At 47.8% G+C, this 27,847-nt stretch overlaps 3 protein-coding genes across 4 annotated transcripts; 2 read left to right on the forward strand and 1 right to left on the reverse strand.

The window, feature by feature from the left end:
* The first annotated feature begins 1,806 nt into the window (after nucleotides 1–1,806).
* On the forward strand, nucleotides 1,807–6,384 carry zgc:175280 (cationic amino acid transporter 2 family protein). The gene is made up of 12 exons (XM_027273508.1): nucleotides 1,807–1,876; nucleotides 2,416–2,786; nucleotides 2,881–3,036; nucleotides 3,129–3,282; nucleotides 3,468–3,601; nucleotides 3,730–3,952; nucleotides 4,067–4,203; nucleotides 4,301–4,403; nucleotides 4,517–4,635; nucleotides 4,712–4,878; nucleotides 5,942–6,050; nucleotides 6,125–6,384. The coding sequence occupies exons 2-12, from the start codon at nucleotides 2,417–2,419 to the stop codon at nucleotides 6,259–6,261; spliced, it is 1,809 nt and encodes a 602-aa protein (XP_027129309.1). The 5' UTR covers nucleotides 1,807–1,876; nucleotide 2,416; the 3' UTR covers nucleotides 6,262–6,384.
* A 1,421-nt stretch (nucleotides 6,385–7,805) lies between these two features.
* kif20a (kinesin family member 20A) lies at nucleotides 7,806–14,764 on the forward strand. Of its 2 annotated transcripts, none has more exons than XM_027273506.1 (18): nucleotides 7,806–8,110; nucleotides 9,989–10,157; nucleotides 10,251–10,370; nucleotides 10,456–10,575; nucleotides 10,673–10,811; nucleotides 10,893–11,068; nucleotides 11,296–11,389; nucleotides 11,488–11,700; nucleotides 11,792–11,903; nucleotides 11,981–12,058; nucleotides 12,133–12,276; nucleotides 12,426–12,594; nucleotides 12,669–12,821; nucleotides 12,896–13,035; nucleotides 13,128–13,230; nucleotides 13,306–13,495; nucleotides 13,569–13,798; nucleotides 14,199–14,764. In XM_027273506.1, exons 2-18 carry the CDS (start codon nucleotides 10,002–10,004, stop codon nucleotides 14,553–14,555), a joined length of 2,694 nt encoding a protein of 897 aa, XP_027129307.1. In that variant the 5' UTR covers nucleotides 7,806–8,110; nucleotides 9,989–10,001; the 3' UTR covers nucleotides 14,556–14,764. The 2 variants fall into 2 exon arrangements, with proteins under 2 accessions (XP_027129307.1, XP_027129308.1); XM_027273507.1 differs by lacking the exon at nucleotides 7,806–8,110 and adding an exon at nucleotides 8,595–8,626.
* Nucleotides 14,765–14,842: 78 nt separating this feature from the next.
* Nucleotides 14,843–26,147, reverse strand: cdc23 (CDC23 (cell division cycle 23, yeast, homolog)). Its single transcript, XM_019273061.2, has 16 exons — nucleotides 25,997–26,147; nucleotides 25,584–25,656; nucleotides 25,323–25,460; nucleotides 25,193–25,235; nucleotides 24,999–25,104; nucleotides 24,774–24,906; nucleotides 17,204–17,381; nucleotides 16,619–16,716; nucleotides 16,468–16,549; nucleotides 16,195–16,348; nucleotides 16,005–16,124; nucleotides 15,808–15,883; nucleotides 15,653–15,714; nucleotides 15,458–15,536; nucleotides 15,207–15,326; nucleotides 14,843–15,114 (listed from the first exon to the last, which is right to left on the reverse strand). The coding sequence occupies exons 1-16, from the start codon at nucleotides 26,107–26,109 to the stop codon at nucleotides 14,962–14,964; spliced, it is 1,728 nt and encodes a 575-aa protein (XP_019128606.1). The 5' UTR covers nucleotides 26,110–26,147; the 3' UTR covers nucleotides 14,843–14,961.
* Between the last annotated feature and the right edge of the window lie 1,700 nt (nucleotides 26,148–27,847).

Here is a 27,847-nt window from a genome sequence, read left to right on the forward strand (position 1 = left end):
AAATATGTTTTTAATTAACAGTAAACAAACAGGAAATATAGTCACAACGTTTTCTACAAGTTTTTTTTTAAGTCTTTTCTTTTAATGTTGCTGAATTTAAACACGTCACACTTAAAATCCGCCTGAACTGAAGCAGACGTTTAACATGAGCTGAGAGTGAAGTCACAGTCTAACGAGCGTCCTTCCTGCAAATACTCAGCGTCATGCCATGTCCACTGAACCCAGGAAACTTCACGATAATCCTGCTGGAAAATGCTACAGCAGAGACGCCATAATGAAGCTAAAACACCACAAAGAGACTGCCGCCAACATCTAGTCAAGCTTTACACAAATCAAATCAAATGTTCACCTCCATCAAACCATCATCATCATCAGTGTTTGATGACAGAAAAATGTTTAACGGATTTAATAAATACAGAAAAACAAACTCATCAAAGTATTTCAGATTAATTTTATCAAACTTCTTGATTTTCTAATGTTTTAACTCTGAATTAAAAACCAGAAACTCACCATCTGAAGTCTGGATTCAAAGAGTCATGAACAGCTTCAGGTCTTTTCCTAAAATATCCAAAGAGCTGAATGAATTCATTGCAGGATTGAGGATGGAGGTAAAGAGGTGAAGCTGTTTCTGCAGGTCAATCATTAACAGAGTTGGGGGCGTCCATTTCCTTCAACTAATGAAGTCCACTCACAGCTCAGTCCTCCTGAAAACTAAACAACGAGTTTAAGATTATTTTAACCAGAATATATCTTGATGAACACATGAGCACTACATAAACACCACACGAACATGACACTCAGACACTCAAGGACAGAACATGAGGGAAAGATGAAGGTTATTTTATGTTTTATAAGTGAATTCATTTGTCAAACATCTTCTGAAGATAAAGTTAAAACAAGTTCATCAGTTCAGATGAAAATCGCTTTTCAGTTTAAATAAATTAACTTTTCAGTTTGAGACAAATGAGCTGTGATGATGGCCTGGAATCAGAGGATTGCATCTTGATGTTCCTCAAACATTCGTCTCTTCATGCTCTAATGAACTTTTCAGTTTGTTGCTGAGCAGACGTCTGCAGACAAAAACATCCAGTTTACAACATATTGACTTATCCACCATGCCACCGTGTGCACAAGGCATCATGGGTGCTCCTAAAAGGTGAACTTGTCTTCGTCTCTGTCAGATTAATTAAGTTAATTTAAATAGAGGAACTGGTTTGGATCATGCAGTCTTCAGAACCAGAATCAAATGAAAACTCTGCCCCCACGTGGACAATATGTGAAACACATCATCGGGTCGAGGTTTGAATAAAAGATTTTTATCGTGACGTCGTCAAACAAATTTAATTAATAATAAAGATCATTACTTTAGATCATTGTCTTTGGTTTCTGAAGATTTAAAGCTCATTTTGTGTTTTTTAAGGTCCACTCTGTAGATGTGATGACCCCCTCCTCCCTTACATGAAGGAGAAACTACAGCAAAAGTCGCGATCTAGATTCAGTCGGTTCAGGTTCAGGTTAGGGTTAGTAAATAATAATGTAACTGAAATCTTTAGTTTTTTTAAATGTGCATATATATTTATATATACAATGTCATTATTATTCTTATTGTCAGTAAAGTGCTCTGAAAAGGAGTGGAAGCATCAAAACACACACACACACACACACACACACACACACACACACACACACACACACAGCATCATTTTTTGACACGAACATTTGAAAATTCACAGAATGTGAAAAATGTGAAAAGAGTTCAGAGGAACAGATTCAGCTTTTTATCACTGTTCAGTCTGGATCAGAACACATTAGGCTTTAGACTGGATCAGAACACAGCAAACTCTAGTCTGGATCAGAATTGCAGCTACACAAGAAGGTAAGAAGATAAAACATATATGATCTCACTTTGGTAGATAATTTATGTAATGTAATAATGTTATTTAGTATTTCTTTATTTATAGAATCTTAATGTCTGAATCATTTTAAATGTAAATGTTTGATTAGTCAGTGATGATGTAAAATATTTAAGGAACAGTTAATATTTAATGTTTTATAAACACATAAACTGATGACATAACTTAACATCAATAATAAAACGTTTGAGGTGAATCTGTCTCTCAGTTTATTTCAGAAGCTGAACTTACAATTCATAATTCTGATGAAATGAGACAAAAGATGAAAACAATGTTATGAATGAGATCATAGTTACCGCTATGAATTCAGTTATAAATGTAATTATAGACAGTTATGAATGTTGTTATGAATGTAGTTATAATCATTTATTAATAGTTATGAATGTAATTATAGACAGTTATGAATGTAGTCAGCAATAGTTGTGAATGCAGTTTTACAAACTGTTTCTGTTTGTTCTGTTTCTTTGAGCAATCATTGAGGTCCAACTGTCTCGGTTCATAGGATGTCCGGGTCAAAAATTGTGCGGTTCCTTCAGAGTCTGTCCCGCAGGAAACCTCTGGAGCCCGAAGGAGAGGAGTCCAACTTTAGGCGCTGCCTGACCACCCTGGACCTGGTGGCTCTGGGGGTCGGCAGCACGCTTGGGGCCGGCGTGTATGTACTGTCAGGACAGGTGGCCAGAACTGTAGCCGGGCCAAGCATCATCATCGCCTTCCTGATTGCAGCGGTGGCCTCTGTGTTTGCAGGACTCTGCTATGCTGAGTTTGGAGCTCGAGTCCCCAAAACTGGATCAGCGTATCTCTACAGCTACGTAACTGTGGGAGAAATTTGGGCTTTCATCACCGGCTGGAACTTGTTGTTGTCTTATGTCATAGGTAAAGATGATGACATCACTCTCAATGATTGTCATCAATCTCACCTTAAGGACTTGTTGCATTGTTTTATTGTTCTGTTTATTTCCTGTTTAAGGCGCGTCGAGTGTTGCCCGAGCATGGAGTGGGACCTTTGATGATCTCATTGGAAATGTCATCTCCAGCTCTCTGGGCAAACACGCTGCCATGGATTTACCTGGTTTAGCTCCATACCCAGACTTCTTTGCAGCAGGCCTCATCATGCTGTTGGCAGGTAAGTTTGTGACAGGTGACCAAATATAAGAATTCACTATCACTTAAAGCCAAACAATTAAATAACATTTTAACATTTCCTGTGTGTTATAGGGATTCTTGCGTTTGGTGTTAAAGAGTCCGCCATTGTAAATAAGGTTTTTACAGCCGTGAACATCCTGGTACTTCTGTTTGTGATCATCTCTGGAACCATTAAGGGCAACATCAACAACTGGAGCCTTGATGAGTCTGTCAGGGCAAGATACGAGTATAAACACCAACATTATCATCAATATCATCATTGTTATTATTATTATTATTACCATAGAGAAATAAGTAACTGGCTGCTGTTTTTAACTTATTAAGTTATCTTACAGGCCATATAGATTCAGCAATCAGTTTGTTGATGATTATTAATATTATTTATCATTGTCATTGATTTGTTGTTTACAGAAACCAAACATCGCTAAATGAAACCGTCAGATTTGGTTCTGGAGGATTCTTTCCATTTGGTTTTAAGGGAACTTTATCTGGAGCTGCTACTTGTTTTTATGCATTTGTTGGGTTTGATTGCATTGCTACCACAGGTGAACATTTATATACAGTATATTTTCATATATATTACATTTATAGTTGTATATTTTATATATGATCTATGAGTCAACTGTGAAGCTGAATGAGAGACAGTCAGAATAAATCAACTGTTTGTTTTCAGGAGAGGAGGTTAAAAACCCTCAGAAGTCGATCCCTCTGGGTATCGTGGCGTCACTCCTCGTCTGTTTCTTGGCATATTTCGGTGTTTCTGCAGCTCTAACTCTGATGATGCCGTACTTCCTGCTCAGTGTGAACAGCCCACTGCCAGTGGCCTTCACGTACATTGGCTGGAGTCCAGCAAAGTATGCGGTGGCTGTGGGATCCCTGTGTGCTCTGTCTACGAGGTGTGAAGGTCTTCACCTTCATCCAACTCTACATTTCATCTGTATTTATGTTTGTGTAGAGGGCGGGAGGTTATTGACAGATTATTGATTATTGATGAGCTGTTTCCCTGTCAGCCTGCTGGGTTCAATGTTCCCGATGCCTCGCGTCCTCTTTGCGATGTCCAGAGACGGACTTCTGTTCAGACCTCTGAGTAAAATGAGCGACAGACAAAGTCCAGTCACAGCGACGCTGACGTCAGGAGCTGTTGCAGGTAAAACACCTGATGAGATGTTGATGATGCCATAATGTATTGATTTACTCGTAATATTTTGGAAAAAATTAAATTATTAAATGAATGCCTGTTTCAGCTGTCATGGCGTTGCTGTTTGACCTGAAGGCGCTGGTCGACATGATGTCAATAGGAACTCTGTTTGCTTACACACTTGTCGCCATCTGTATCCTCATATTAAGGTGCATATTATTATTGTGATTATCATTTTATGTGATCAAATAAAGAGATGATTTGAACAGAAGTTGTCAAATATATTGATTATTGAGCTACTTTTTGCAACACTGTTCTTCAGGTACCAACCTGAGTTCAGCGAGGACTCAGAACTTTTTACAGTTTCTGGACTGTTCTGTCCTCCCTTACAAGCCTCCACACGGACTTCAAAGAACGTGTCTGTATTAACAGTTTTCATTGGTAAGTGACTTCATTAACGTTATCTGTAATGATTGCATGATGTTCACGGTCAATGATCTGGACTTTCTTTCTTCAGTCTGTTTAGCCGTCATCTTGAGCCTTCTCATATCCAGGACCGTGGACTCCCTGCAGGTCCTGGACTGGTGGATTTTACTCTGTGTCTCAGTGCTCGCCCTGATGCTGGTCCTCCTGATCCTGATCATCTGGAGACAACCACAGAGTCTAGCCAAGGCTGCGTTCATGGTCAGTTTTATCTAAACCTCACCAGGAGTAAAGATGGAGTTTCTCGTATTCCTCATTATGTTCCTCATCATGTTTCTCGTACTCCTCCTTCTGTTTCATCATGTTTCTCATGTTCCTCATCATGCTTCTTATCATGTTTCTCATCCCGTGTTCCTCCTTCTGTCTCGTCATGTTTCTCATCACGTGTTCCTCCTTCTGTCTCGTCATGTTTCTCATCACGTGTTCCTCCTTCTGTCTCGTCATGTTTCTCATCACGTGTTCCTCCTTCTGTCTCGTCATGTTTCTCATCACGTGTTCCTCCTTCTGTCTCGTCATGTTTCTCATCACGTGTTCCTCCTTCTGTCTCGTCATGTTTCTCATCACGTGTTCCTCCTTCTGTCTCGTCATGTTTCTCATCACGTGTTCCTCCTTCTGTCTCGTCATGTTGCTCATCACGTGTTCCTCCTTCTGTCTCGTCATGTTGCTCATCACGTGTTCCTCCTTCTGTCTCGTCATGTTGCTCATCACGTGTTCCTCCTTCTGTCTCGTCATGTTGCTCATCACGTGTTCCTCCTTCTGTCTCGTCATGTTTCTCATCACGTGTTCCTCCTTCTGTCTCGTCATGTTGCTCATCACGTGTTCCTCCTTCTGTCTCGTCATGTTTCTCATCACGTGTTCCTCCTTCTGTCTCGTCATGTTGCTCATCACGTGTTCCTCCTTCTGTCTCGTCATGTTTCTCATCACGTGTTCCTCCTTCTGTCTCGTCATGTTTCTCATCACGTGTTCCTCCTTCTGTCTCGTCATGTTTCTCATCACGTGTTCCTCCTTCTGTCTCGTCATGTTTCTCATCACGTGTTCCTCCTTCTGTCTCGTCATGTTGCTCATCACGTGTTCCTCCTTCTGTCTCGTCATGTTGCTCATCACGTGTTCCTCCTTCTGTCTCGTCATGTTGCTCATCACGTGTTCCTCCTTCTGTCTCGTCATGTTGCTCATCACGTGTTCCTCCTTCTGTCTCGTCATGTTGCTCATCACGTGTTCCTCCTTCTGTCTCGTCATGTTTCTTGTCATGTTTTTCATGTTTAAGGTTCCTTTGGTGCCACTGCTTCCTGTTTTCAGCACTTTCGTCAACATCTATCTGATGGTTCAACTTGGATCAGACACATGGATCCGTTATGCGGTGTGGATGTCAGCAGGTATGTGAAGAAAAAACACATTTCTATTCCAACAACATGAAACATTAAACAAAATGTTGACCATCTTTAACCAGGTTTGATCATCTACTTCAGTTATGGCATTCAGCACAGCGTGCAGAAACAAAGACTTCAAAATAACCACTTCAGCATTCACAGCATCGACACCAGCACCGAGCTGGACTCTGAACCTAGACCAGATTTTAACGGATAAACCACGTGACTGACGGACTGACTGATTTAATAACCAGAATCACCAAGCAAAGAAGAGACATCATGTGTAATTCATTTCTTTCAAAGTTTTCTGTCCTATTTTGCATAAATAAATAAAAACCTGCTCCTGTCATGATGTCTTTACTTGTTTATATATTTATTATATTTACTTATTAGTGCATGTAATAATAATAAACATTCAAAATGGCGACATCTGCTGGTCGAACCCGTACATTACTGATCCGTACTGCGCATGTGCGACTCTCAGCAGAGACGTTATGACGTGAGATGGTTCACCTGTAAGACCACAGACAGGTACAGGTGCATGTGTGTGTGTGCGTGTGTGTGTGTGCTTCTGTTTGTTATATGTTCCAGCTGCTACATCTGAGTCTGACTCAAAGTTACACTGCAAAATATAAAGAGACAGACAGAGACAGAGACAGAGACAGAGAGACAGACAGAGAGACAGAGACAGACAGAGAGACAGAGACAGAGAGACAGATCAGAGGACAGGACGACGAGAGACGAGACAGACAGAAGAGAGAGAGAGAGGGACAGACAGACAGAGAGAGAGACAGAGAGAGAGAGGGAGAGGAGAGACAGAGAGAGACAGACAGAAGGACAGAGAGAGAGAAGACAGACGAGAGACAGACAGACAGAGAGAGAGAGAGAGACAGAACAGAGACAGAGAGAGAGACAGAGAGAGACAGACAGACAAGAGAGAGAGAGACAGAGAGAGAGCAGAGCAGACAGAGAGAGAGAGCAGAGAGAGACAGACATGACAGAGACAGAGACAGAGGAGACAGACAGAAGAGACAGAGAGAGAGACAGAGAGAGACAGACAGAGAGAGAGATGAACAGAGAGAAGACCGCAGAGAGAGAGACATAGACAGACAAGAAGAGAGAGATTTGAGTTTAAAACAACCTTACTTTCATTTTAAAAATGAGCAGCAGAGAGTTCCCTCTAACTGAAACACGAGGCCCCTTGACACCCCACATCTTCACAAATTCTTGCATTTGTCCGTGAGTTCATAAAACTGAACTCTACCCTGACCGAGCTGCCAGCAGCCCGTCACCAGGGACACCAACCCTCTGTTCCCTGACCTCTGACCCTGTTCTTCCTGGTCTTCCAGATCGCGAGCGTGGCTAGAGAGAGAGACAGAGAGAGAGAGAGACAGACAGACAGAGAGACAGAGACAGACAGAGAGAGAGACAGAGAGAGAGAGAGACAGACAGAGAGAGAGAGAGACAGAGAGAGACAGACAGAGAGAGAGAGACAGAGAGAGACAGACAGAGAGAGAGACAGACAGAGGGAGAGACAGAGAGAGAGAGAGAGAGAGACAGAGAGAGAGAGACAGAGACAGATAAACAGACAGGTTAACAGACAGACAGACAGACAGGTTAACAGACAGACAGAGAGACAGACAGACAGACAGACAGACAGACAGACAGACAGGTAAACTTCGTGTTTGTTTTTTAATAAATTTATTTTTTGAATCTTTCTCTCGCAGCCATTTTGTTTCTTTTCAACTTGAGAAATGCACATGCGCAGTATTGACCAGGGAGTGGCGTATGCCATGACGTTACAAGCTTTAGCCAATCAGTGAGCGGCTTTGCAGCAGAGGCGCATTGTTCAAAAACAAAACGGGTCAGACGATCAGAGGGTCGGAACCAGCTCACACGGAACCAGCTCACACGGAACCAGCAGAGACAGAACCAGCTCACACGGAACCAGCAGAGACGGAACCAGCAGAGACGGAACCAGCGTTAGCTCAAGGTGGACTCACCCGATACCGGCGTGACTGTGTCAACAGGTTCTGAATAAAACCGGAAAAAAGAGACTTTCGGAGGTGAGTCACCGCCAGAGATGTATAAAGTACTGGAGTAACGGAGGGGAGTAGAAGTACAAGTGCTATATCAAAAAACTGACTTGAGTAGAAGTTGAAGTGTTCTTTAAACACCATACTTAAGTAAAAGTACTAAAGTATTCAAAATGTCTTGTACTTAAGTATTGCAAGTAGAAGTATGTAAAAAAAATGCTACTCAAGTACTGAAAGTAAAAGTACAAGTAAAAGTACTAGTACAAGTACTGTTGTTTATATTATTTCAAATATTTATTAAGGCACAACTTCTAATGTTACAGTGTTACAATGTTCATGGTAGAGTTCTGTGATTTCCCATGGTCTGTGAATGCGTCTGAATGACTGCGAGAGCGAGGGGGCGGGGCAGCAGGTGAGAGAGCACCTGGGTGAGTCAGGTGTATGATCAGCGCCGGTCCTGGCCACATTTGCGCCCTGGGCGAACACCCCCATAGACCGGCCCTGTGTATGACGTACGGCGCACGAGCGAGGTTGATGTGACACCGGGTCTGTTGTTGTTGATGTGACACCGGGTCTGTTGTTGTTGGTGGTGTTGTTGTCGTTGTCGTTGTCGGTGTCGGTGTCGGTGTCGTTGTCGTTGTCGTTGTCGTTGTCGTTGGTGTTGTTGGTGTTGGTGGTGTTGTTGGTGTTGGTGGTGTTGGTGGTGTTGGTGTTGTTGTCGTTGTCGTTGTCGTTGTCGTTGGTGTTGTTGGTGTTGGTGGTGTTGGTGTTGTTGTCGTTGTCGTTGTCGTTGGTGTTGTTGGTGTTGGTGGTGTTGGTGGTGTTGTTGTTGTTGTTGTTGTCGTTGTCGTTGGTGTTGGTGGTGTTGGTGGTGTTGGTGTCGTTGTCGTTGTCGTTGGTGTTGTTGGTGTTGGTGGTGGTGTTGTTGTTGTTGTTGTTGTCGTTGTCGTTGGTGTTGTTGGTGGTGTTGGTGTTGGTGTTGTTGTTGTCGTTGTCGTTGGTGTTGTTGGTGTTGGTGGTGTTGGTGGTGTTGTTGTCGTTGGTGTTGTTGGTGGTGTTGGTGTTGTTGTTGTTGTTGTCGTTGTCGTTGGTGTTGTTGGTGTTGGTGGTGTTGGTGTCGTTGTCGTTGTCGTTGGTGTTGTTGGTGTTGGTGGTGTTGGTGGTGTTGTTGTTGTTGTCGTTGGTGTTGTTGGTGGTGTTGGTGTTGTTGTTGTTGTTGTCGTTGTCGTTGGTGTTGTTGGTGTTGGTGTTGTTGGTGTGGTTGTCGTTGTCGTTGGTGTTGTTGGTGGTGTTGGTGTTGGTGTTGGTGTTGGTGTTGGTGTTTTTGGCGTGGTTCCGACCGACAGTCACCGAGTCCTGGAACCAAACCGTTCAGTAATGAATGCAGTTTGTTCAATAACGCCTCGTCATTCATCACGTGTCCGGCTGGACGCTACAATAGTAACGAGTAACGATTCAGCACATGAAAAATGTATCGGAGTAAAAGTATTAAATTCATCAAAAATATGTAGTGCAGTAAAAGTGGAAGTTGGGGGAAAAAATAATACTCCAAAAAAGTACAGATACTGCATTTTAGTACTTAAGTAGTTCCACTTCGTTACTATACATCTCTGGTCACCGCGGGTCAGAACACACGTGAAGGTTTCACAGTTCACGTTAAATTAGATGAGCCGTTAATCAGTGGCGGTAAATTCAAAGGTTCGTTAAACTGACGTGTTATGACGCGTTCTGTCAGGTAGATCACCTGTACACTGTGACGTGTTAAGACGCGTTCTGTCAGGTAGATCACCTGTACACTGTGACGTGTTATGACGCGTTCTGTCAGGTAGATCACCTGTACACTGTGACGTATTTTAAAAATACTGCGGGAGGCCACGCCCACAGACCTCATGTTGTTCTGCCTCACAGGTAACAGGTGAGCATGGCGCTGTCTTTGTCCCCATGTCCTTATGATGACGACGAGGATCTCGCCGTCTTTGAGTCCACGGCAGCAGAACTCGGAGGCCCGGCCCGTCCTCGGCTACCCGAGCTCTCTGTGATCTCACCGGGCCTGGACCAGCCTGCAGTGATGGACGCGGTGAGTCACCGTGAGGACAGCGTCCCTTTGACCCGCTTGGAGCCCTAACCCTAACCCGTCTAAAATTCACGATTTAAATTCTGATGTTTTCAGAACAGGAAGCCTGTCATGTCGACCCAGAGGAGCCGTGACGAAGGAAGCACGGACCGGGTCAAAGTGTTCTTACGGATCCGACCTCTGACGGAAGCTGAGCGAGGCCAAGGGGAGGAACAGGTACGACACGAGGTCCACATGAAACCCGGGTCCTGGTTCTGATTCTGGTCCCTGGTCTTGATTGTGGTTCTGATTCTGGTTTCAGGGCTGTGTGGCAGTTCAAGATGAAGAAACTCTGCTGCTCAAAGCTCCCAAAGAGTCTCAGAACATGAGGTCCGCGGAGCGAGGGATCACCCAGAACATGCACAAGTTCAGCTTCTCCAAGGTCAGACACAGAACACGCGTGTGCAGCACAGAACGATGACATGAACATATGAACATGTTCTTTAATTTGTAACCCTGATGACCTGTCTGTGACTCAGATTTTCGGGCCGGAGACGACCCAGCAGCAGTTCTACGAGAACACAATGAAGAAGATGGTGAGCGACGTGCTGCAGGGAGAAAACCGCCTCATCTACACATATGGCGTGACCAATTCAGGAAAAACGTACACGGTTCAGGGTAAGTTCCAGAACTCGGATGGGCCCCAAGGCCCAGTTTGATCAACGAGCAGTTCCAGAAGTCTCCATCTTTGATCCGCAGGTTCTGGTCGAGAGGCGGGCCTGTTGCCCCGGGCTTTAGTGTCTCTGTTCAGGAAGCTGCAGGGCCGTCTGTATGGCGCCATGGACCTGAAGCCCATCATGTACCAGGACGTGAGGCAGCTCAGTGCTGGCGAGGTCCGAGTGGAGGAAATCCGCAGAAACTCTCTGCTCAAAGAGGTACAGAACCGCCGCCTTCTTCTTCGGTGGTGTCGACGTCTGCAGCACGGCGTCAGAAATGATCTTTAGTGAAGAAGCCGACTACGAGAACGGATCACTGATGTTTAATAAACGAGTCTGGTCAAACATCAGACGGAGGAACGTTCTGTCTCAAAGGTTTTCGTGTAAACTGTGTTCTGGTTCTGGCCCGCTCGCAGGTCTAAGCTGACAGCTGGTTTTTGTTTCAGGATGAGAATTCTCATCGAGGCAGGTCGACCACGGTCTGGGACAGCGGGATCGGAGGTCTGTCCTCCACGAGTAACATCGCCATGCAGCTGGAAGGTGAGGAGGACTTCCTGTTCCTGGACATGATGCGTACCTGAACGGGGCTCCGTTCCATTTCTCTTTTAAACCCTGCCGTGTTCTGGCTGACTCTGCAGAGACTGACAGCGTCTGTCTGGAGCCTGACAGCCTATCACACAGTGGCGGCGACGACCTTGAGGACGGCGTCCACTTTTCCATCTGGGTGTCCTTTTACGAGATCTACAACGAGTTCCTGTACGACCTTCTGGACGCCTCGCCGTCGCTGCTGCCCCGAAAACGAGCCACGCTGAGGCTGAGCGACGACAAGCAGGGCAACCCCTACGTCAAAGGTAACGCACCTGCTCCTCACAGTCACCACACAGGAAGTGATGTCACTGAAATACATTTGACACAATGCATTCACTTCCTGTGTTTCGTCAGACCTAACTTGGATCCAGGTCCACAGTGCCGAGGAGGCCTGGAGGATCCTCCGGGCCGGGCGACGAAACCAGAGCTTCGCTAGCACGCACCTGAACCAGAACTCTAGCCGCAGGTAAGAACCGGTCCAACCTCCAAACCTCTCTGTTCATGTGTTTCACATGTCTGATCACACACGTATGACCCACGCAGCCACAGCATCTTCTCCATCCGCGTCCTGCACGTCCACCTGCAGGCAGACCCCGCCCCCCCGGCCACGCACATCAGCGAGTAAGTTCACTTCCTGTTTCCTGTTTGGGAAGGCGTGTTCTTCCATGTTCACATGACTGAACTCGTGTCCGCAGGCTGACCGTGTGCGACCTGGCTGGATCTGAACGCTGCAAAGAGCAACGCAACGGAGAGAGGATGAAGGAGGCGAACAACATCAACACGTCGCTGCTGACACTCGGACGCTGCATTGCCGCACTGCGGCACAACCAGAACAACAAGTACGCCAACAAACGAGCACGTAGAAGCTGCGTGGACCTCAGAGGCCCACATAGAGTTCTATACGGGTCTCTCTTAATAAAATATAAATATAAAATATGTTTCCACGAGCTGTTTGACAAAGACCTGACGTTCCCTGGTGATTCTGCAGGTCACGCCCCCCTCAGGTGGTGCCCTTCAGGGACAGTAAACTGACCCGGGTCCTGCAGGGTTTCTTCTGTGGCCGAGGAACCTCCAGCATGGTGGTCAACATCAACCCGTGTGCATCCATCTACGACGAGACCCTCCAGGCTCTCAAGTTCTCTGCCATCGCTACTCAGGTTAGAAAACAAAGCTTTGACAGATTCAGATTTGGTTTCATGTCGGAGAAATTAAACGTGCTGGCGTGTTTCAGCTCGTCCATGGCCCGTCCACCAAGACCAGGGTGGCTTACATCCTGTCACTGCTCCGCGAGCCCACAGGAAGTGGCAACAACAGCTCGCTGATGGAAGACGACGAAGACGAGAGTGACACTGAAGACGGAGATATCACCATGTTGAACACAGAGGTAACATCCAGGATACTAAGGCGTTGTTTCAAACGTGTTTTCAGACTCCTAACCCGTGCCTGTTCTCCCTAAAGGCTCTGCTCCAGGCCATCGATGTCCTGAAGAGGGAAGTTCATCGTCAGCGGGAGGAGAAGGAAGTTCTGGAGGCGAACGTGAGAGAAGAGGTCGTCTCTGAGATGATGGAGGTTATCACCGGGATGCAGGACGGCTTCAGGTATGTCTACATGTGTGTGTTAGCGTGTGTTTGTCTACATGTGAAGGACTGTGGTGGTGTGTGTTATTCTGATTTGTGTTGTCGTCCTTCAGTGAGACGCTGGAGGCCGAGCAAGCGCTCCTTGAGGAGCGGTACGAGGATAAAATCAGCAACATTCAGAAACACCTGAAGAAGTTTTACAGTCAGGAGCTGAAGGTGAGGCGTGGATCAGACCTCCACTTCATCAGAGTCTTCGGTATCTTCTCTGTGATCATCTTCATCCTCTTTCAGGAGCGTGATCAGGAGATTGAAGCTTTGTCTGCCGCCCTTGAGAAGAGGAAGGAAGCTGAACCGGTGTCAGTTCCACATGGAGATGCTGATGGTCCTCGGCGTTCTCAACGCCTCACTGCTCATACTGAACTCAGCCGACTGCGAGCCGAGCTGGATCAGTGTCAGGGCGAGCTGCTCGCCAAGACTCAAGGTGATCTGAAACGCTGCGTGGTTCTGTTGATGTTCAATTGTTGTTCCTGGTACTGACGGTGTTCTGCTCGCAGAGCTGACGAAGCTGAAGATCCAGCTGGAAGTCCCGGGTTCAACAGGAACACTCACCAACACTGCCGACCGAAAGCTGGAGGAAGGCCAGCGAAACCTGCGCCAGCTGCGTCTGGACCTGCAGAGACTCGGGTCGGACCTGCAGTCCGGTGAACGGGCCTGCTGTCGCAACACAGGCGGGGAGAGGCTGCGGCAGGCGTTAACCGCTGCTGATGAGACACTAGCCAAACAGGTACGACTACAGGATCAGGACGTTAACGGACCGCTTTCAGCCTGCAGGTGGTTTTCTTCCTGGGTTTGACTCCTGGCATCCCGAGTCAGTTCAGTTGGCTACACGGATGACCGAGCTAACCACAGTTAGCGGTTCATTAGTCAGTAATCTGTCTGTCAATCACCCTGTGGTGACGTCAGTAAAACACGTTACACTATAAATGTTTGATTCTTCCTCTAACAGTGTTCAACCAAATCTGTCTAATGTCTGCACGATAAATGACTGATTTCTGCTTCACGCTTCTCTCCTCCCCTCCTCCATCACCTCCTTCTCTCCTCACCTCCTCCATCACCTCCTTCTCTCCTCACCTCCTCCATCACCTCCTTCTCTCCTCACCTCCTACTGACTCGCCTCCTCTCAGGATCAGATCCTGGTGGAGCTGCAGAACGGTCTGACACTCGTGAAGGCTGACTTAAGGCGGAAAGCAGAGACCCTGTCCCAGGTCCAGACCCAGCTGTCCCCCTCAGGTTCTGGTGCCATCACCACACCAGGTTCCTGTAAGAGGAGGGGCTGTGGAGCCGCCGCTCCAAGCGACACGGAGAACCGTCCTCCACAAAAACGCCCGTTTTTCCAGTCACTGTTTCCGACGCGCACATACAACACGCGTACCATGGAAGAGGCCAACGCGATGCCGTACTCACGGATCCTGAGGTCCCGTCAGCAGTCTCCACCCCGCAGCCCGGCCCCGACTCCCCGGTCAGCCCGTGGGAAGTACTGATCCGAGAGTCGCTTCTGATGACACCGAGTGTTCCTACATGCTGAGAGCTTTATAAATATTAATATCAAATATTCACCTTTACCTAACGCTTTAACATTTAAATACTGTTCACACAATGTTCATGAAAAACTTTAAAACACACTTTGCTGTGTGTGTGTGTTGGTGTGTGTGTTTAACTCTTCTTTTCACAATAAAATCTCTGAAACATTTTTCAGGCTTGTTTTTATATCAAAGTATTTCTTCAGCGTTGTAACAACATTATATTAACATACTGCAATGTGAAGGAAGTCTGTTGAAAGTTTGTTTATTGAAATCATTTACATATTTACACTTCATGACACTCCACACACTGACTGTGTTTACGTGTGTGTATGAACACATGTACAGCTGTGATGGAGGGTTAAGGTCAGGGCGTGAATGAGATGAGGTTGAGTGGAGACACCCTCCTGACGGGTGTGTTGTTGTTGGAGAGCGGCGCGAACAGATCAGCTGATGGCGTCTCGATCTGATCCCGGACCTGTGAGATTTGCCTCAGCAGAGCTTTGCCCTCCTCACGGGCCTGCAAGGGGCGCCACAGAGACACAGGTCAGTTACTGTACTGACAAATACTACAAGTACTATAGGTTGCGGTCGGGCTTGAGGTAAACTCACGTCGTTGTAGTCGCAGCAGCGTTGAGCGCAGAGCGATGCCTCGTCGTACAGTTTGTTCTTGAAGTAGTACTGACCCAGATACCTGAGCGCTGTGCTCACCTCAGCATGCTCCAGCTGCTCCTGATCAACAGACCCAGAACGTTAACAAGGCTTTAAATGAGCACACGCATGTGTTTGTTTTGTTAAGATCAGGTTTAAAAGTTAACGAGGAGTCAGACATTCAGGCATAACGGTGAATAAAACAAACGTACCCCACAGGAGAAAATGTCCTGGATATAGAGCATGTAACACTGAGCCGCATCATCAGACTCATTCAGCTGTTCATGGAGCCTGACGGACAAATCAGTCGTTAAATATTCGTTAGTTATTCATTAAATATGAATTTGACATCACAGTTACAGGAGACTGACGTGACAAGATGAAGATGATCTGAAGTTTAAACTCACTTCGCCAGTTTGAGTAACGCCATCTTCTCCACATCTCCCACAGAGTACGCCCTCCAGTAACACTACAACCAATCAGAGAGAGACATGACCAATCAGAGAGACACACACACACACACACACACACACACACACACACAGAAGCATCTTCACTCTACCTTCTTTGCTTCGACCTGCTGTGAAAGTTTTTCGTAGCTTTCCCCGAGAGCGACCAACATACGAGAATCATTGGGCCTGAAACATGAAACAATCGTGTCAAAAACATAAAACATTTATTGTTGTGCACTGTGAGCTGCTGTGGATCCGTAAAGACTGTCGTTAAAAATAATCAAACAGAACGTTTGTTAAACGTCACCTGAGCTGGTGAGCCTTGCGGTAGTAGTACAGACAGTAGAACGGCATCTTGAGGATCTCGTAGGTCTGACCGAGTCCGTACCAGGCCCGGTAATCTCTCTTGTTCACCTCGATGGCGTGTCTGATGGAGAAACACATGATTGGTCTGAATGGTCACATGACCTACATCATGAGGTCCAGCCCAGTCTCACCTGTAGGCTTGGATGGCGGCAGACGTGTTCTTCATCTCCATGTACTCGTGGCCCATCAGCGTCCACGCTCCGAGGCAGCGAGGGTTCAGTTTGAGCGCTCGCTGGAAGTACAACGCCGCCTTCTCGTGCTGAGAGCGCAAACTGTAGTAATTACCTGAGGACGACACACAGCGACCAATCACAGGACAGCACCGAGATCAGCTGACACCACACAGAGCAACCAATCACAGACCAGAACACAGATCAGCTGACACACAAAGTTGTTGCACTCACCGATGACACAACACGTCTCCACTCTGTACTTGTCGATCTCCACCAGGTTGTGGGCCAAGTAGCTCAGCTCCGGCTTCATGCTCTGCAGAGATGAGGACCATCAGAACCAGAACCAGAACCTTCAGGTGTGTCATTGGATCAGTGAACTCACTTTGACATAGAGCAGGTTGGAGAAGGTGTCCATGTTGTCGATACGATACGGATCCTGATCCCTCAACTCATTAAAGAGAGCCAGAGCCTGGTCGATGTCTGAGAACGTACGGAGAACGTATTAACAACGTATGGAGAACATACGGAGAACGTATTAACAACGTATGGAGAACACACAGAGAACGTATGGAGAACGTATTAACAACGTATGGAGAACACACAGAGAACGTATGGAGAACGTATGGAGAACACACAGAGAACATATGGAGAACGTATTAACAACGTATGGAGAACACACAAAGAACGTACGGAGAACGTATTAACAACGTATGGAGAACACACAGAGAACGTATTAACAATGTATGGAGAACGTATTAACAACGTATGGAGAACGTATTAACAACGTATGGAGAACACACAGAGAACGTATTAACAATGTATGGAGAACACACAGAGAACGTATTAACAATGTATGGAGAACGTATTAACAACGTATGGAGAACACACAGAGAACGTATGGAGAACACAGAGAACATTTGGAGAACGTATTAACAACGTATGGAGAACATATTAACAACATATGTACCTCTGATGTTGTGGTAGGCCACAGCGATCTGGGAGATGATGTAGGTGCTCTTGGAGAAGCCCGCCTCGATCAGGTTCTGGTACTTCTGCAGAGCCTCTTTGATCATCTGCAGCTCGGTGTACATGTGAGCCATGAAGAAGTCTCTGATCCAGCAGTCCGGCAGAGACAGAGACTTCAGCTGAGGAGGACGACACACCATCACCACCTGATACTGAGTACGACTAAGCAGCGCTGCATATGTACACAATGTTATTACTTAATCAAACAGCAGCCGGACCGGACCGGACCCAAGCACAGCCTCTGAGACCAACAGGGAATAACATGACATGACCGAGGTGATTCACAGACTCGGTCAGCCGTGTAGCTAACTGAACTGACTCAGCCCGGGATGCCAGGATCCAAACCCGGCAAGAAAACCACCTGATAGGCTGCTGTGTTCACTGTTAGACTGGACACTGCTGGTTCTGAGGTTCTGTCACTGTGTTCACTTTTAGACTGGACACTGCCGGTTCAGAGGTTCTGTCGCTGTGTTCACTGTTAGACTGGACACTGCCGGTTCAGAGGTTCTGTCGCTGTGTTCACTGTTAGACTGGACACTGCCGGTTCAGAGGTTCTGTTTGGTCCGGCCGTGCAGAGGGAGGTAGATGCTGATAGTAGCTCATAGTGGTGTGTGTGTGTGTGTTGGTGTGTGTGTGTGTGTGTGTTGGTGTGTGTGTGTGTGTGTGTGTGTGTGTGTGTGTGTGTGTGTGTGTGTGTGTGTGTGTGTGTGTGTGTGTGTGTGGGGTGTTGTCTGTGTGTTGTCGTGTCGTTTTGGTGGTTGTTGGTGGTGTTGGTGTTGGTGTTGTGGTTGCGTTGTGTGTGTTGTTTGTTGTTGTGTTGGTGTTGGTTGTGTGTTGGGTGGTGTTGTTGTTTGGGTTTTTGTGTGTTGTGTTGGTGTGTGTTGGTGTGTGTGTGTGTGTTGGTGTGTGTGTGGTGTTGGTGTGTGTTTGGTGTGTGTTGTTGTGTTGGTCGTTGGTGTTTGTTGGTGTGGTGTTGGGTGTTGGTGGGTGTTGGTTTGGTGTTTTGGCGTGGGTTCCGACCGACAGTCACCGGTCCTGGAACCAAACCGTTCAGTAATGAATGCAGTTTTGTTATAAACGCCCTCGTCATTCATCACGTGTCCGGGCTGGACGCTACAATAGTAACGAGTAACGATTCACACAAATGAAAAATGTATCGGAGTAAAGATTAAATTCATCAAAAAATGTAGTGCAAAAAGTGAAGTTGGGGGAAAAAATAATACCGCAAAAAAGTAAGTACTGGCATTTTAGTACTTAAGTAGGTTCCACTTCGTACATCTCTTGTCACCGCGGGTCGAACACACGTGAAGTTTCACAGTTCACGTTAAATTAGATGAGCCTAATCAGTGGCGGTAAATTCAAAGGTTCGTTAAACTGACGTGTTATGACGCTTCTGTCAGGTAGATACCGTACACTGTGACGTTATGACGCGTCTGTCAGGTAGATCACCTGTACACTGTGAACGTTTAAGACGCTTTCTGTCAGGTAGATCACCTGTACACTGTGAGTGTTATGACGGCGTTCTGTCAGGTAGATCACCGTAACACTGTGACGTGTATACGCGTTCTGTCAGTAGAATCACCTGTACACTGTGACGTGTTATGACGCGTTCTGTCAGGTAGATCACCTGTACACTGTACGTGTTAGGACGCGTTCTGTCATAGATCACCTTGTACCTGTGACATTTTAAAAATACTGCGGGAGGCCACGCCCACAACCTCATGTTGTTCTGCCTCACAGTAACAGGTGAGCATGGCGGCTGTCTTTGTCCACATGGTCCTTATGATGAGACGAGGATCTCGCGCGTCTTTGAGTCCACAGGCAGCAGAACTCGGAGGCCCGGCCCGTCCTCGGCTACCCGAGCTCTCTGTGATCTCACCGGGCCTGGACCAGCCTGCAGTGAGGACGCGGTGAGTCACCGTGAGGACAGCGTCCCTTTGCACGCGTTGGAGCCCAGCCCTAACCCTAACCGTCTAAATTCACGATTTAAATTCGATGTTTGCAGAACAGGAGCCTGTCATGTCGACCCAGAGAGCCTGACGAGGAAGCACGGACCGGGTCAATGGTGTCTTACGAGCCGACCTCTGACGGAAGCTGAGCGAGGCCAAGGGGAGGAACAGGTAGACACAGGTCCACATGAAAACCGGGTCCTGGTTCTGATTCTGGTCCCTGGTCTTGGATTGTTGGTCTGATTCTGGTTTCAGGGCTGTGTGGCAGTTCAAGATGAAGAATCTGCTGCTCAAAGCTCCCAAAGAGTCTCAGAACATGAGGTCCCGCGGGGGAGCAGACACCCAAACATGCACAAGTTCAGCTTCTCCAAGGCAGACACAGAACACGGCGTGTTGCAGCACAGAACGATGACATGAACATATGAACGTTTCTTTAATTTGTAACCCTGATGACCTGTCTTGTGACTCGATTTTCGGCCGGAGACGACCCCAGCAGTTCTACGAGAACACATGAGAAGAATGGTGAGCGACGTGCTGCGGGAGAAAACCGCTCATCTACACATATGGCTGACCATTCAGGAAAAACGTACACGGTTCAGGGTAAGTTCCAGAACTCGGTGATGGGCCCCCAAGGCCCAGTTTGATCAACGAGCAGTTCCAGAAGTCTCCATCTTAGTCCGCAGGTTCTGGTCGAGAGGCGGGCCTGTTGCCCGGGCTTTAGTGTCTCTGTTCAGGAAGCTGCAGGGCCGTCTGTATGGCGCCATGGACCTGAAGCCCATCATGTACCAGGAACGTGAGGCAGCTCAGTGCTGGCGAGGTCCGAGTGGAGGAAATCCGCAGAAACCTCTCTGCTCAAAGAGGTACAGAACCGCCGCCTTCTTCTTCGGTGGTGTCGACGTCTGCACACGGCGTCAGAAATGATCTTTAGTGAAGAAGCCGACTACGAGAACGGATCACTGATGTTTAATAAACGGTCTGGTCAAACATCAGACGGAGGAACGTTCTGTTCCAAAGGTTTTCGTGTAAACTGTGTTCTGGTTCTGGCCCGCTCGCAGGTCTAAGCTGACAGCTGGTTTTGTTTTCAGGATGAGAATTCTCATCGAGGCAGGTCGACCACGGTCCTGGGACAGCGGGATCGGAGGTGTCTGTCCTCCACGAGTAACATCGCCATGCAGCTGGAAGGTGAGTGAGGACTTCCTGTTCCTGGACATGATGCGTACCTGAACGGGGCTCCGTTCCATTTCTCTTTTAAACCCGGCCGGTGTTCTGGCTGACTCTGCAGAGACTGACAGCGTCTGTCTGGAGCCTGACAGCCTATCACACAGTGGCGGCGACGACCTTGAGGACGGCGTCCACTTTCCACTGGTGTCCTTTTACGAGATCTACAACGAGTTCCTGTAGACCTTCGTGGACGCCTCGCCGCCGTCGCTGCTGGCCCCCGAAACGAGCCACGCTGAGGCTGAGCGACGACAAGCAGGGCAAACCCCTACGTCAAAGGTAACGCACCTGCTCCTCACAGTCACCACACAGGAAGTGATGTCACTAAATCATTTGACACAATGCTTCACTTCCTGTGTTTCGTCAGACCTAACTTGATCAGGTCCACATGCCGAGGAGGCCTGGAGGATCCTCCGGGCCGGGCGACGAAACCAGAGCTGTGCTAGCACGCACCTGAACCAGAACCTAGCCGCAGGTAAGAAAACCGTCCAACCTCCAAACCTCTCTGTTCGTGGTTTCACATGTCTGATCACACACGTATGACCCACGCAGCCACAGCACTTCTCCATCCGCTCCTGCACGTCCACCTGCAGGCAGACCCCGCCCCCCGGCCACGCACATCACGAGTAAGTTCACTTTCCTGTTTCCTGTTGGGAAGGCGTGTTCTTCCCATGTTCCGTGACTGAACTCTGTGTCCGCAGGCTGACCGTGTGCGACCTGGCTGGATCTGAACGCTGCAAAGAGCAACGCAACGGAGAGGATGAAGGAGGCGAACAACATCAACACGTCCGATGCTGACACTCGGACCTGCATTGCCCACTGCGGCACAACCAGAACAACAAGTACGCCAACAAACGAGCACGTAGAAGCTGCGTTGGACCTCAGAGGCCCACATGAGTTCTATAGGGCTCTCTTAAATAAATAAATATAAAATAGTTTCCACGAGCTTTTGACAAAGACCTGACGTTCCCTGTGATTCTGCAGGTCACGCCCCCCTCAGGTGGTGCCCTTCAGGGACAGTAAACTGACCCGGGTCCTGCAGGGTTTCTTCTGTGGCCGAGAACCTCCAGCAATGGTGGTCACATCAACCCGTGTGCATCCATCTACGACGAGACCCTCCAGCTCTCAAGTTCTCTGCCATCGCATCTCAGGTTAGAAAACAAAGCTTTGACAGATTCAGATTTGGTTTCATGTTCGGAAAATAAACGTGCTGGGCGTGTTCAGCGTCGTCATGGCCCGTCCACCAAGACCAGGTGGGCTTACATCCTGTCACTGCTCCGCGAGCCCACAGAGGTGGCAACAACAGCTCGCTGATGGAGAACGACGAAGACGAGAGTGACATGAAGACGGAGATATCACCATGTTGAACACAGAGGTAACATCCAGGATACTAAGGCGTTGTTTCAAACGTGTTTTCAGACCCTAACCGTGCCTGTTCTCCCTAAAGGTCTGCCCAGGCCATCGATGTCCTGAAGAGGGAAGTTCATCGTCAGCGGGAGGAGAAGGAAGTTCTGGAGGCGAACGTGAGAGAAAGGTCGTCTCTGAAGATGATGGAGGTTATCACCGGGATGCAGGACGGCTTCAGGTATGTCTACATGTGTGTGTTAGCGTGTTTGTCTACATGTGAAGGACTGTGGTGGGGTGTGGTTATTCTGATTTGTGTTGTCGTCCTTCAGTGAGACGCTGGAGGCCGAGCAAGCGCTCTTGAGAGCGGTACGAGGATAAAATCAGCAACATTCAAAACACCTGAAGAAAGTTTTTTACAGTCAGAGCTGAAGGTGAGGCGTGGATCAGACCTCCACTTCATCAGAGTCTTCGGTATCTTCTCTGTGATCATCTTCCATCCTCCTTTCAGGAGCGTGATCAGGAGATTGAAGCTTTGTCCTGCCGCCCTTGAGAAGAGGAGGAAGCGGAACCGGTGTCAGTTCCACATGGAGATGCGGATGGTCCTCGCGTTCTCACGCCTCACTGCTCATACGAACTCAGCCGACTGCGAGCCGAGCTGGATCATGTCAGGGCGAGCTGCTCGCCAAGACTCAAGGTGATCTGAAACGCTGCGTGGTTCTGTTGAGTGTTCAATTGGTTGTTCCTGGTACTGAGGTGTTCTGCTCGCAGAGGGACGAAGCTGAAGATCCAGCTGGAAGTCCCGGGTTCAACAGGAACACTCACCAACACTGCCGACCGAAAGCTGGAGGAAGGCCAGCGAAACCTGCGCCAGCTGCGTCTGGACCTGCAGAGACTCGGGTGGACCTGCAGTCCGGTGAACGGGCCTGCTGTCCGCAACACAGGCGGGGAGAGCTGCGGCAGCGTTAACCGCGCTGATGAGACACTAGCCAAACAGGTACGACTACAGGATCAGGACGTTAACGGACCGCTTTTCAGCCTGCAGGTGGTTTTCTTCTTCTGGGTTTGACTCCTGGCATCCCGAGTCAGTTCAGTTGGCTACACGGATGACCGAGCAACCACAGTTAGCGGTTCATATTCAGTAATCTGTCTGTCAATCACCCTGTGGTGAGTCAGTAAACACGTTACACTATAATGTTTGATTCTTCCTCTAACAGTGTTCAACCAAATCTGTCGGTCTGCACGATAAATGACTGATTTCTGCTTCACGCTTCTCTCCTCCCCCCTCCATCACCTCCTTCTCTCCTCACCTCCCTCACACATACTCTCTCCTCACCTCTCCATCACCTCCTTCTCTCCTCACCTCCTACTGACGCGCTCCTCTCAGGATAAGATCCTGGTGGAGCTGCAGAACGGTCTGACACTCGTGAAGGCTGACTTAAGGCGGAAAGCAAGACCCTGTCCCAGGTCCAGACCCAGCTGCCCCCCTCAGGTTCTGGTGCCATCACCAACACAGGTTCCTGTAAGAGGAGGGGCTGTGGAGCCGCCGCCAAGCGACACAGAGAACCGTCCTCCACAAAACGCCCGTTTTTCCAGTCACTGTTTCCGACGCGCACATACAACACGCGTACCATGGAAGAAGGCCAACGCGATGCCGTACTCACGGATCCTGAGGTCCCGTCAGCAGTCTCCACCCCGCAGCCCGGCCCCGACTCCCCGGTCAGCCCGGGGGAAGTACTGATCCGAGAGTCGCTTTGATGAACCGAGGGTTCCTACATGCTGAGAGCTTTATAATATTAATATCAATCACCTTTACCTAACGCTTAAACATTTAAATACTGTTCACACATGTTCATGAAAAACTTAAAACACACTTTGCTGTGTGTGTGTGTTGTGTGTGTTGTTTAACTCTTCTTTTCACAATAAAATCTCTGAAACATTTTTTCAGGCTTGTTTTTTATATCAAAAGTATTCTTCAGCGTTGTAACAACATTATATTAACATACTGCAATGTGAAGGACTGTTTGAAAGTTTGTTTATTGAAATCATTTACATATTTACACTTCATGACACTCACACACGACTGTGTTTTACTGTGTGTATGAACACATGTACAGCGGTGATGGAGGGTAAGGTCAGGGCGTGAATGAGATGAGGTTGAGTGGAGACACCCTTCTGACGGGTGTTTGTTGTTGGAGAGCGGCGCGAACAGATCAGCTGATGGGTCTCGATCTGATCCCGGACCTGTGAGATTTGCCTCAGCAGAGCTTTGCCCTCCTCACGGCTGCAAGGGGCGCCAACAGAGACCAGGTCAGTTACTGTACTGACAAATACTACAAGTATATAGGTTGCGGTCGGGCTTGAGGTAAAACTCACGTCGTTGTAGTCGCAGCAGCGTGAGCGCAGAGCGATGCCCTCGTCGTACAGTTTGTTCTTGAAGTAGTACTGACCCAGATACCTGAGCGCTGTGCTCACCTCAGCATGCTCCAGCTGCTCCTGATCAACAGACCCAGAACGTAACGAGGCTTAAATGAGCACACACATGTGTTTGTTTTGTTTAAGATCAGGTTTAAAAGTTAACGAGGAGATCAGACATTCAGGCATAAACGGTGAATAAACAAACGTACGGACAAGAGGGAACCACAGGGAGAAAAGAGAGAGATTGATCCGACAAGTTGATATAGACATGTAAACCACGGAAAACACATAAAGAAGGAGGAAGAGGAGGGGAAGAACATAGAAGCTGGAACACTAGGAAGGAAAACAGGCAGGGGACAACTTGAAGAGAAAGTACTGAACGCAAAATCATCGAGAATGAACTGGAAAGGAGTGAACACAAGCAGTCCAGATCTATCAAACTTCATTCACTTCATCAGCTGGTTTTCCTGTATCCTGACTTACGGTACAATCAAGGTGTGTGTGTGTGTTGGTGTGTGTTGGTGTGTGTGTGTGTTGGTGTGTGTGTGTGTGTTGGTGTGTGTGTGTGTTGGCGTGTGTTACCATCTCGATGTTGGTCACCAGGTTGCTGAGCTCCAGCCAGGCTCCCCAGTGAAGAGGCAGAGCGTGAATCGCCTCCACAAACACCTCCACCGCCTCCTTCAGCAGGTCCAGCTTCCTCAGAACCACGCCATACCTGTACCAGCCCACAAACACAGACAGGTCCGGATCAGTGTTCCACTATATGAGCTGAGGAATGTTGTGTTAATGTTAGAGTAACGTTCTTACAGGTACAGTGTGAAGCCATCCAGCTCTCCAGCGATGTGTTTCTTACTGAGCTCCACTCTCAGCTCCCGCAGCACTTCATTACGGACCTGACCCTTCTCCAGAGGACCTAACAGAACCGGACCAGACACAACGAGCTTCACATTACCAGAACCACAGTCAGTTCTTTAAAAAGGTCCAATCAGACGGCTCCTCACCCAGGCTGTCCACCGTCTCATCGTCCTTCTTCTTCTCACCCGACTGAGGACAGAGGAGGAAACGTTACGCTCACAGAGGAACGTGGAGAATAACGAGGACGTGAGGAGGTCCGATTGGACAGAACCGTACCAGATAACGAGAGTACATGTAGAGGAAGTACGCCTTCTGACTGCAGCAGCCCTTCAGGAAGTAAGCGGCCCGGTCGTACTCCTTCAGGTCGAAGTAACACTTCGCCAGCATGAGAGCGTCCAGGTCCTGAGCGTCCTCCTGTTAGAGACAGACACACTGAGACCAGGTCCTGATCCAAGACAGAGACCAGGTCCTGATCCAAGACAGAGACCAGGTCCTGATCCAAGACAGAGACCAGGTCCTGACAGACTCAGTACAGACCTCAGTGAAATCCGGTGCTGGTGGTACTTCATCTTTAGGAAGCGGGTCGAGAGCAAACGCCAACTCAGAGGCCCTGAAACATAAACAGAGGATGTGACATCACAGGAAGTGTGTGTGACATCACAGGAAGTGTGTGTGACATCACAGGAAGCATGAAAACAGCTGATGCTAACAGTTAGCTCAGGGGCTCCCAAACTTTTCAGCCCGCGACCCCCCGGCGGGTCCGGCGGGTCCCGCCCCGTACTTTGGGATCAGTCAGTTCGCTGATACTAACAGCCCGCAGCACTGACAGAGCTAACACGCTAACAGCCGGTAACGGTAAATACAGACGGTTGACGGCCCGTTACTGCCCGTTACTGGCCGTTAGTGGCCGTTACTGGCCGTTAGCGGCCGTTAGCGGCCGTTAGTCTCACCACTTGGCGCTGTGCAGCAGCCCGCGCTCTTTGCACAGCGTGATCACGGAGATCAGCTGTTTCTTCAGCGGCACGAGCTCCGCGAAGTCCCCGCACAGAGCCGCCATCTTCATTTTCACACAGAGAGGAAGCCCCGCCCACACTTCCTCTTCTTTCCAAAATAAAAGAACAAAGAACCATTGTTTTGAAAAACAGCATCTCTGTCACTATATATAGACGTATATATGTATGAAAGCAGAAGAGTGATGAACCCATGATGATCAGTGTACTTTATTTACCTCCATGAAGCCTCAGATTAACCCGGCACAGACCGGGTCGGTCCTGAAGGCCTGGTTCTAATGACTGCAGGGAGGCATTCACTGTCCAGTCAAATCATCGGTTCTCTATGAATATACTGTACTCTGTAAAAACTGGGTTCTGGTCCTGGTCATGGTCTCTGGTGGACTGTTTCTGTGCTTGTATTGGACGGTGTTCAGATGCAGGCTGTGCCCTCCATCATGATCCTGAGTCAGCAGCACAAATCCTCCACGAGTCCATGTCAGACCGCTCAGTGTGACCACAACAGACCAAAATAATGTCTGTAAGGACGAGGTACTGACCCAGATCCAGAAGACCAGGACCCGCATGGACCCTGAACAGACCCTGAGCACACCTTCATGAACTTCAGATGTTGTTTGAACTCTCTGAAGCAGAAGTTTGTTTTCAAAGACAGACCACAGACTCAGCCATCATCATCACCATCATCATCATCTTCATCATCATCTTCATCATCATCATCATCTTCATCATCATCATCTTCATCATCATCATCGTGTCTCTGAAGGATTATTTTAAGTTATGACACTGTAACATGAAGAACTGATCAATCAGCAGGCGGCACTCTCTCATCTGAAAACTCAGTGCTTCATCAGACACGAGGATGAAGTGATGAAGATGAAGTGATGAAGATGAAGTGATGAAGATGACGTGATGAGGATGAAGTGATGAAGATGAAGTGATGAAGATGAAGTGATGAAGATGACGTGATGAGGATGAAGTGATGAAGATGAAGTGATGAAGATGAAGTGATGAAGATGACGTGATGAGGATGAAGTGATGAAGATGAAGTGATGAAGATGAAGTGATGAAGATGACGTGATGAGGATGAAGTGATGAAGATGAAGTGATGAAGATGAAGTGATGAAGATGACGTGATGAGGATGAAGTGATGAAGATGAAGTGATGAAGATGACGTGATGAGGATGAAGTGATGAAGATGAAGTGATGAAGATGAAGTGATGAGGATGAAGTGATGAGGATGAAGTGATGAAGATGAAGTGATGAAGATGAAGATGAAGTGATAAGGATGAACTGAAGTTCTGATGATCCTCAGTGTGTTAGATTTAACGTGGCGTGTCCAACCTGTCTTCATAGTTTTGTGTTTTTATGAAGAAGACCTCGTGCAGAAGATCACTGAGCATAGTTCATCCTTTCATCACACACATTCACTTCCTGTTTTTATCTCTTCTTCCTAAAACATCCCTGAAAGTCTGATGACGAGTTGTGAGACAAGAACACTGACAAAGAGAAACATCAGAAACAGCTCACATGACTCTCAGAATGCAGGGTTACCCCTGGCTCCCCTGGTTCCTCGTGATTCCTCCTGGTTCCTCGTGATTCCTCCTGGTTCCTCGTGATTCCTCCTGGTTCCTCCTGGTTCCTCGTGATTCCTCCTAGTTCCTCGTGATTCCTCCTGGTTCCTCCTGGTTCCTCTTGGTTCCTCCTGGTTCCTCCTGGTTCCTCGTGATTCCTCCTGGTTCCTCGTGATTCCTCCTGGTTCCTCCTGGTTCCTCTTGGTTCCTCCTGGTTCCT

Source organism: Larimichthys crocea, chromosome XXII (assembly GCF_000972845.2).
Source record: "Larimichthys crocea isolate SSNF chromosome XXII, L_crocea_2.0, whole genome shotgun sequence".
Taxonomy (NCBI): Eukaryota; Metazoa; Chordata; class Actinopteri; family Sciaenidae; genus Larimichthys; species Larimichthys crocea.